At 50.3% G+C, this 10,003-nt stretch overlaps 1 protein-coding gene across 2 annotated transcripts; it reads left to right on the top strand.

Annotated features, from left to right (window-relative positions):
- The first annotated feature begins 2,218 nt into the window (after positions 1-2,218).
- On the top strand, positions 2,219-4,691 carry LOC123100411 (UPF0496 protein 3-like). Of its 2 annotated transcripts, none has more exons than XM_044522350.1 (2): positions 2,219-2,491; positions 3,391-4,691. In XM_044522350.1, the coding sequence occupies exons 1-2, from the start codon at positions 2,410-2,412 to the stop codon at positions 4,491-4,493; spliced, it is 1,185 nt and encodes a 394-aa protein (XP_044378285.1). In that variant the 5' UTR covers positions 2,219-2,409; the 3' UTR covers positions 4,494-4,691. The 2 variants fall into 2 exon arrangements, with proteins under 2 accessions (XP_044378285.1, XP_044378286.1); XM_044522351.1 differs by lacking the exon at positions 2,219-2,491 and adding an exon at positions 3,032-3,261.
- Positions 4,692-10,003: the final 5,312 nt, after the last annotated feature.

The following is a 10,003-nucleotide window of genomic DNA, read 5'->3' as shown; positions in this document are numbered from 1 at the left end:
ACTAGTACAAAGTCAACGAGCGACAGATCGAGACCTACCTCTCCTCCCTCGCCGCATCCCATCTAACATCTATGACTGATAGGCAACAACGGCGAAGGGTTTAGTGGGAGGTGGTAGCGGCTAGCGGACCGGTCGGGAAAAATGAATAGAGGTGAGAGAGAGAGGGGAGGGGGCTGCGAAGGGTAAAGTAGGGTTCACTGTTGAGGGGCTCTTGCCTAGTTGACGAGACGGACATTTTGGACTGCTCCAAATCATTCCCACAAATAAGCATTTGTTTGTCTCCAGGGTTGAACATATAACAAAGAAGCCCATCATGATATACCCTAATAAATGACATGTCTCGGTATTGACTAGCAACTGCCACCTTTCAGCGAATCAACTTGTGGTTGGATGGTTACGAGGGCAGTGGTATCTTCACCTAACGATGTTTCAGTCCTAGACTTGACACTGGTGCTCGTATTTTTCTAAATTTATTTTAGTTTTTTCGCCGATGTGCGTTAAGTGGGAGAGACGTTCTGGTCGACTACAAAGACGTCTGTTACGACTTCATTAATCTCAAAATGATACGCCGGCTCAGTCTCTCAGAGATATTCATGAAGGTAGGGTGTGTGTGCATGTGTTTATAGGGACGAATGTGTGTGCGTATGTACGAGCGTATGTGTTTTTACCGTGTTAAAAAGAACTGCCACCTTCTAAACGAAGAAGCGGGCAGCAGGTGAGGACGTCATTTTCGGGAGAGCAACGGTCACACGCGCTGCGGGCTGCGGATGATGGTGTGTGTATGCTGTCTCTGTCCGCGTCCAACGCGGTTCTGTCATCGACAAGCCGCCGCATGCGACGCAAGCTGGCCCTGGCTGATTACTAGTGCCACCGTTCTGGAGCAGCGGCAGCAGGGGCCAGGGGGACGAGGGAAACTTAATTCGAGCTCCTCCAACGTTGTTTTCCTGGCTACGGTAGCGTGTCAGCATATATGTTCCTCTATCAAAAGCCGTCTCCATTGGTGTTGCGTGGTGCTCTGAGCATGCCATTTCTTCACTCACCTGCTGGTTCGGGATTTCCTAAAACAGCGACAATTGTTTGTCCCGGGGGAAATAATAAAAAACGTAAACCAGCACGTCGTCCCTTGAAGTGATACATTTACTGGAAGAACACGTACGTACGCGGGTGGTTCTAGATGTAATCCATCATCCTTGATTTTGCACCATCGTATATAATCCCAGGACTGGATCATGACACGCACGGATCCTTCCGTTTCATGAACAACGACATGCTCGCGTATGCTGTAACATGCGCCGGCCGGATTTTTTTTTTCACATTAGCTAAACGTCGGTCGACTGTCGACTGACTTTAGCTTTTGGATCTGTCGTTTTAAGATGGCCGAAGAAGTTTGCCAGAGGAAAGCCGAAATGAGAAGGAAGGAGCTCGTTGGCAGGCTACCCCACCATCTATCTTAGAGTGAGGGGTGGGGTGCGCGTGGACGGCTTTTGGGTTTGTGATGTGTTCTCGTACATTTGGACTTAAACAGACACACGCGGATAATTTGGATCGTCGCGTTGGAATTGCTCGTGCAGGCGCAGCCATATCCGCTGCCGATCGACGAGGTGGTCGCCGGTACGCAGGTACTCCACACACACGTAGCGTCGGCGGCCGGAGGGAAAGGAGGTCGGTCGTTCCAAGCTAGGCCCGCGCCACCTTTCCCGAACTCACGAGGACAGACGCAATCCAATTCCAATCCCATCCACCCCCAGGTTCCGCGCCGCCACCCACGCTGGATCCCATCATGGAACCGGCGGGCCCCACGTCGCGTTCCTGGCTCGCCACGTCCGACCATGCGCGAAAGCAACGGAGATGGATAGATGCTGGCCCCGCCGGGGGCGCCGCGCTGCGGTGCGTCCAGGCCGCATCCGAAGGGCCTCGGCAGCCCCTGGAAAACCAAAGCAACGATAACGATGGCTTCTCGATTCGTTTTGCCTTTGAGTGGTTGCCAACCTCGATCGGCCGGTCTTGGGCATGCTTCCAAGCTTCGTCGTCGTCCTCCAACTAGCTCCAACCGATGATTGGATTTGCAAGGAAGACGGGTGACTTGCCTTTCTGCCCAAGCTACGATCCACTGCACCACAGACACGGCGGTATCTTAACGGCCGGAGGCAGACAGAGACATGCTTTATAAGCTAGCCTCTGCTTCTGCTTGTCCCGATCCATCCATCCATCACGCATCACAGCCTCATTCTTTCACTTGGACGGGAAGAGACACGTAGGTACACTACACACCCTCCACCCTAGCCCTAGCTAGCTACCCCGATCAAAGGAGCATACATACATAACTCCGCCCGTTGTATATACGTACGCGCACACACGTACTGGAGTAGCTAGCATCGGCGAAACAGTGCACTGATTGGGTTTTCATCCATGGGCGCCGCCTACTACCTCAGGTGCTTTGGATTTGGCGGGTGCGTGCACCCTCACCCTGCCGCGGCGGCAAACCGCCAAGGTACGTGCATACGTAAGTACGTAGGCATGTTGTGCAACAACTAATACGTACCACTGTACTACTTACGTGCATCGATCCTGTGCTAATTAATTGTTCTCGTTAGCTAGTGTATATGTACGTGTACTGTCTCTCTGTTCTGCATATGGTTTCACCACTCAAATTTGAGCTTTGAACTAGTATATATGGAAAGAACAAGAATATATACTTGCTACGTATAGTTGGCCACTAAGCACTAGTAGTAGTAACTTCATTTTTCTCCAAGGGAAGACACTCACTGGCTACTAGCTAGCGAGAGCTAGCTAGCTAGGACCGCTTGCCCTAGCTACCCTACCTATATGTGGGAGCAGCTAGCAAGCGACCGAACACAAACGTTCGGTCGGACTCGGGCCGGAGGAGGAGCCAGCCGGCCTGTTGTACTATGTGCCGGGTGCGAAAGCCAGCCGCGGTAGCGTACGGCGGCGCGTGCATGCATGCGTGCCGGAGCACGGCAGACATCTCCACCAAGCAACCAAACCGTCTTTGGCGTCGCCTCGCTTCGACACATAGATGCCCAATCATCATTACCACCACTATCCCCGTTCATTAGCCCGCCGACTTAACCAGCTAGCCGGTTAGCCACACGTATATAGACCGTTCGCATATCTCCATTCACGAAAGAAGAATTCAACCTGCTTGTTCATTAATTCGCCGGCCGGCACCCGGAGAGATGGCCGTCGGTGGCATGATGTTCAGGTGTTTCGGCCCGTGCATGCGGCGGCCTCACCAGCGAGGTAGACGGCCGCCCTCAGAGCTCGCGCGCTCACCACGCCCTAGCCGCATGCATCCATCGTGCACGTCCTCATTTCCATCCGGTTCTCGTATGTCTACTAATCCTTTCGTTTGTTGGTGATGGCATGCAGGAGCTCGCCACCATGACCCCAAGAAGACGACGAGCCAGCTGCAGAGCACGGCGTCGTCGGCGTCGTCGTCGTCGGGGCTGGACTTCCGGGAGGAGTACACCAGCGCGTTCCGCACCGAGTCATACAACGACTTCTGGGCGCGGGTGCTCGACATCACGCTCGCCCACGGCGCCGCCCTCGTGCCCAGGCCCGCCTCCGCCGCCAGCGCCGCGTCCAAGCGCCTCTCCTCCTACCGCGTCTTCGCCGAGCACCTGCTCGACCCCGACCAGGCCGCCGCCGCCGCCGCGCTCGCGTCCGCGCGCAACCGCCCAGACGTCCACGGCCTCCTCTCCGCCTACTACGACGAGACGGCCGGCGCCTCCTTCCTCTGCAGCCACCTGCTCAAGGACATCGAGCAGATCCGCCTGCGCTACCGCCCGCTCAAGGCCGCGCTCCGCGGCAGGCTCGTCCCCGGCGGGAGCCTCGCCGACGTCTCCGCCGCGCTCGGGAAGCCATTCACCGCCCTGGCGGCCACGCAGGGCAGGCTCGGGGACGCGCGGCTCAGCTCCGCGGACCTCCTCAAGGGCCTCGACTCCGGCAGGAAGGCCGCGCGCCGCAGGATCAGGACGCTCGCCCGGCTCAGGCAGGCGCTCTCGGTGTCCTTCGTCACGGTCGTCGCCGTCGTGGCCGTCGTCGGCGCGTGCGTCGGCGTGCACGTCCTTGCGGCGTTCGCGGCGTTCCCGATGATGTCGCCGGCGTGGCTGGGGCTCTTCAGCGGCCGGGGGGCGCGCCGCGCGCTGGTGCAGCTGGAGGCCGCGGCCAAGGGCACGTACATCCTCAACCGGGACATGGACACCATCAGCAGGCTGGTTGAGCGGGTGCGCGACGAGGGGGAGTACATGCTCGCGCTGCTGCAGCTCTGCGTGGCGGAGGAGGCCGCCGCCGGCGCCGGCGCCGGGAAGGGGAGGCTGGTGCGGGAGGTGCTCAGGCAGCTGTGCAAGAACGAGGAGAGCTTCAGGCAGCAGCTGGACGAGCTGGAGGAGCACCTCTTCCTCTGCTTCATGACCATCAACAAGGCCAGGAGCATGGTCATCAAGTTCATGGCCACCGCCGCGAGCCGGTGATCACTGATCAGCACGGCATACTACAAACTGTACATAATAGCATTCTTTCTTTTTTTTCATAAAACAGCAAGGAAAAAATACCCAAAAAAGGTGAGATAAAAATTAGGATTTGAATTGGTCTTTTTGGTTTTGGTTGTTGTTGTACATACACGCTGCATATTGCAGAATTTGAAGTAATAAATCTAGTTTACTGATTTTTTTCATGCATCTGCTGAATTGCAGAAAATACTTATTGTGAAGCAAAAATAACAACCGGTATCCAAGTACAGCAAGTTGCAGGAGTTCAATGCCAAGTTGCACCGGCTGTAAAATCATTTCTGGAGAATCTCATTTGGTCGGGAAATTCGGTTCTCTGCCATTGAGTACCTGAATCAACCGAAAAAACAAAAAACGATCTAATCCATAAGACGATACAATGATGCTGCTTTTATAATGTGATGAAATTCCGTAACATTGATGTGACGATGCTTCTAATTTTATTTTTTTGGACCCTGAGAAGTGCCCAACATCAGGTGCGAGCACATGGCAACTCCGAACATATTTGATGGCAAGTTTAATGACGCGAGGATGACAACTTTACTTATCAAGTATGGCAACTTCCGTGGTTCAGTTTATTTTTGACACAAACTTGCCATGTATCATTGAAATTTGCCATCCTTGCGTGACTATAATTGCCATCGAAAAACGTAAGGGCAGAAGTGCCATGCATCTGATGTGTGGCACTTATCATTTGTTTTTTTTTAATATTGCATACGAGAAAATAATGAAAAATCTTGCCTTTTCCCTGAACACTGTTAGCTTTTCTTCTTGTTGGTGTACTTTGGTTCTATTCGGTTGAAACCAAATTTAGTTCTTATAATTCGTCAAAGACCCAATTGATCAACAATTTTTTTTTGGGAAGGCGAAACTTCTTCAAAAAAACGAAAACTGATCGGTTCGGTCTATCTAAACGCCCAACCTAGTTGTATGTGTATACACAACACAAATATCGAGCGTGAAGGGCCTCCATGTAGGATTTACACAACTATAAGCGGCATAAAAGTGATGGATAACAATAAATTTAGTTACAAATTAGTATACTTTGAGGGATTGGTTCGAATTAGTACACCAAGTTTTTTTTTAAAGTACACCAGGAACTTGAACAACCAGCAAAAGGCCCAAATTATTTGGGAAGAAAATACCTACCTACGGCTGACATGAGGCCGTCCCAAACCAAACTCGTGCGACAATCGTAGCCCAGTCCCTCCTCCCTGCCGTCGTTTCTTCCCTCCCGCCCTCGCTCACGCCCTCCGCCACCTACCCTCGTCGTCAGTCAGGCAGAGCTCTTACGTCCCGGCTCTACACGCCGCATATTGTAGAATTTGATGTAATAAATTTAGTTTAGTGATTTTTTTTCATGCATCTGCTAAACCGCAAAAATATTTATTGTGAAGCAGAGCCCGACCCCCGCGCCCCGTGCAGAGGCGGCTCGGGGAAACCCTTGCCCCGACGGCCGCCAGCCCTCCCCTCCCCCTCTCCCTCGCCGCCGTCGAGGGTCTCTACGGGGCAAAGCCTGGGCAGTGCCAGCGGCGGTGAGGTCTTCCATTGGTGCGGCTCCCCTGCCTCTCTGGTGGTGGCGTGGCTCTTGTCCGGCGGTGTTCCTGGTGGCATGGTGCTGCGAGGATCCGGCAGCGGCGTACTCCTGTCCGGGCGTGATGGGTGAACTCTGCCCGATGGTGCACCATGGCGTGCAGCGATGGCTGGGGCTGCCGATCCCCTCGATCTGGATATGGATCCGGGTGGGTTGGTGGAGCTTAGCCCACGGCTGCGGTCGGGCGGCAGCGGGCTGGATCGGGGCGGCGTGGGGGCCTGCTGTCGTGATAATAAAGGTGGTAGTCCTCGTGCTCCTCTCGCATCACGCCAACATCCTGCATGATCGATCCTCCTCGACCTGGTCATCGACGTGTTCCGGAACTGCTGTCGGAGATCTTGCCCAAGGTATCTGGATCAGATAGAATTCGTCCATGCACGTCCATTTCAGCATATGAGGTTCCATGAGGGCGTGAGTGAAGCTCTGTTGTTTGTTGACACCATGTGACATGTCGGCTTCTCGATTTCTATGGTGTAGATAGCTGTGGAGAAGGTCATGGTGGCTGAGATCGGAAGATCGGTTAGACGGACGGGGCCTTTGAGGCGATGGAGTCGGCTAGGTATTTCATAACTCTTAGGAGCAGCAATGTCAAGTGGGGCGATAACACTGGAGGAATTCATTTTTTGTGGTGCTCCTCGGGTGCCGAGCCGGGACTTTTAGGATGAAAACCTAAGGTATGTCCTTCATTGGTTGTACCGAGAAATTGCCTTGCTGAAGGAAATGTTTTGAGAGCTCACTCTTCTCCAGGGTCAAAACCTAAGATCTTGGATCGGGCAATGACGGTGCTTGTGCTCTATTTCCTTCTTGGAGGCATTGCTTTTAGAGACCTTTTGTATTTTCCGGGTGTTGTAATTGTTGGTGGGTTGTGTGCGGCTGCTGAGAGTAGTCGATGACTGTGGCGGGACCTTTGTTTTTTTCCTTTGGTTGTGCGCATTCTGGATGTCTTTGCGACATCTTGTAGGTGCAGAGCCTGGGTGCAATTGACAACTTTGCGATATTAATATATTCTCCTTTTCAAAAAAAATATTGTGAAGCAAAAATAACTATTAGTAGCCCAGTACAACAAGTTGCAACATATCCATTTTAGCTATACTAGGACAATGCCCGTGCGTTGCAACGGAGTATAATAACATATACCTTTATTATCCTCGTATTTTCCTTCCTTCATCCATTATCTCCGCCTTTCCAATCCAAACAGGTCTTGACCTGTGTTTTTTACTTGTTTTCCCCAAGAAAAGCATTATTGCATAATGGATGAAGGAAGAGCGACAAGTAATATGGATCGGAGGGAGTATCTTTTTTAGGGTTCATACAAAGGTACCAAAATGATGAAGCTTTTATGAACCATGAGCCATCGTCAGAAAAGTTTCATAGGAAAGCTGAGGACAATGCAAGCCATTAGCATGTTAATTTCATCCAATAGCTTCAGTTGTTTGCCAACAAAATTTTGCTATAGCTTCGTCTCTTCAATAACCAGGCCTCTGTTGCCTTGCAAGATTGATCATCCCTACATGCCACGGTCCATATCCCATCAACAACATACTTCTTTGTCTTCCCTTAAAAAAAATGGGTTCAAGGACAGGAACAACAAAATGCTGTTATTTGAGATGAATAAATTGTGCCACTTTTTTTTTCATTAGATGCATTATAAACAACCGAATTTTATGTCGTAATGCTAATGCGTACATCGGGTCCATCCAAGGAGCCTGTACATGAGAACAATGCAATATTGATGTACCTCGAGGTAATTCTTCAAAAAATAATCCACCCAGATATTTCACTAGATACAACTAAAAGGCAAAAGTGACGTTCTTTCCCCCTCTCAAGTGTCATGGCAAGGAAAAGCATCTACGGCAAGAACATCACGATGCAGGTTTAGTGTATCACAAATATACAGAAGAATTAAGGTACTCAATTTCCACAATGCCAATTTAAGAACTTCAAGAAAACTCATACCTATTTTGAGCCTGGGTTAGGGCACACAACCATGAACATCTTGCTCAGTTGCTCACTTATTTATAGGCTGATCCAATTGAGACTAAATAGGGGGTTATTAGTAGGTAAAAGTTTCTTAAAGGTGTAACAGTATAACTTGATGTTGTACCAAAGAGTCCTACAAAAAATATCACCATGTTTCAGAATCATAAAGGAATTTGAAAAAAAATACCTCCAATACAAAACAAAATTTAGTAAGATACGAACATTATTTAAATTCAAAGAGTACAAGATTAAGTTGAGCAGATTCAAACTCAAATCTTACAATAGCTTGCCGAGATGTAAGATGAAGATGCATTACCATTAAATACAGTATCTTCCACCCGCCTATCAAACCCATTAACAATCACGCAAGGGGCGGTCGATGGGCGTGTCCACGTCATTCTTGATTTTAATGTATGATATAAAAACTTGTTTTTTTAGGTAAGAAACCTCCCCAGAAAATGCCTCATTGCAATCGAGCCTACGCGCACGCGCCGCCGCCGTCATCTCCCTTCGCAGGCACGTCTCTTCCTCCACTCGATTTCCCTGATCCCCTTCTCGCATGTTGCCTCCTCCCATTCCTTCCCCCCTTACTCGCATGGAGGTGGCTGCAGGAGAGGCGTGGCAGAGGAGGCTCGTGCGGGGGGTGGTGCTAATAGGAGTGAGGAGTAAGAAAGAGCATGGAGGCGGCTGTGGCAGCGACGACGGCTAGGAAGAGCGTTTGCGTGACCGTCGCAGGAGGCTTCATTGACCTGTGGCTCATCTGAAGGAAATATGCCCTAGAGGCAATAATAAAGTTATTATTTATTTCCTTATTTCATGATAAATGTTTATTATTCATGCTAGAATTGTATTAACCGGAAACTTAGTACATGTGTGAATACACAGACAAAACATAAATCTCCCTAGTATGCCTCTACTTGACTAGCTCGTTTATCAAAGATGATTATGTTTCCTAACGATAGACATGTGTTGTCATTTGATGAACGGGATCACATCATTAGGAGAATGATGTGATGGACAAGACCCATTCGTTAGCTTAGCATTATGATCGTTACAGTTTCATTGCTATTGCTTTCTTCATGACTTATACATGTTCCTCAGACTATGAGATTATGCAACTCCCGAATATCGGAGGAACACTTTGTGTGCTATCAAACATCACAACGTAAATGGGTGATTATAAAGATGCTCTACAGGTGTCTCCGAAGGTATTTGTTGGTTTGGCATAGATCGAGATTAGGACTTGTCACTCCGTGTTTCGGAGAGGTATCTCTGGGCCCTCTCAGTAATGCTCATCACTATAAGCCTTGCAAGCAATGTGGCTAATGAGTTAGTTGCGGGATGAAGTATTATGGAATGAGTAAAGAGACGTGCACTACAAAAAAAGACACATCCGTGACATTTTGGGCCGAACAAAAAAAAATTCTGTCATACATATGACACTTCTATGACGATAATTGTGATAAAACCCGGTATCATCATAGATGTGGTGGGCTCCTACTTCTATGACAAAAAATCATGATAGAAAATGGGCTTTTCGTCCTGGGCGGGCCGGAGACGCAGCTGCATGACATTCTTTGGGCCGTCCATGACGGAAAAAACCGTGGTAGAAGCGAGGGGGAGGAAAATTTCGGGGAGTTCCCGGTTACGGTGGGAGGTCGGGGGCCGAGCGATGCGCGTTTCTCTCGTACACGTACGCGCGTGTGTGCGAGGCGTTGGCTCTAACTGAACCCGAGCGAGGCGTTGGGCTCTAACTGAACCCGAGCGATTGCACTGCAGGCTACGCGTTAATGAACCCGAGCGATCGATCGATGGCTATTAACTGAACCCGATCGAGCGATTCCTTCGCTACTGCTGCTAACTGAAGCCGATCGATTGGCTGAACAGTGAGCGTTGCCGG

The sequence above is a fragment of the Triticum aestivum genome, chromosome 4D, assembly GCF_018294505.1.
Source record: "Triticum aestivum cultivar Chinese Spring chromosome 4D, IWGSC CS RefSeq v2.1, whole genome shotgun sequence".
NCBI classification, from domain to species: Eukaryota; Viridiplantae; Streptophyta; class Magnoliopsida; order Poales; family Poaceae; genus Triticum; species Triticum aestivum.
This window is presented reverse-complemented; position numbering and strand designations above follow the sequence as displayed.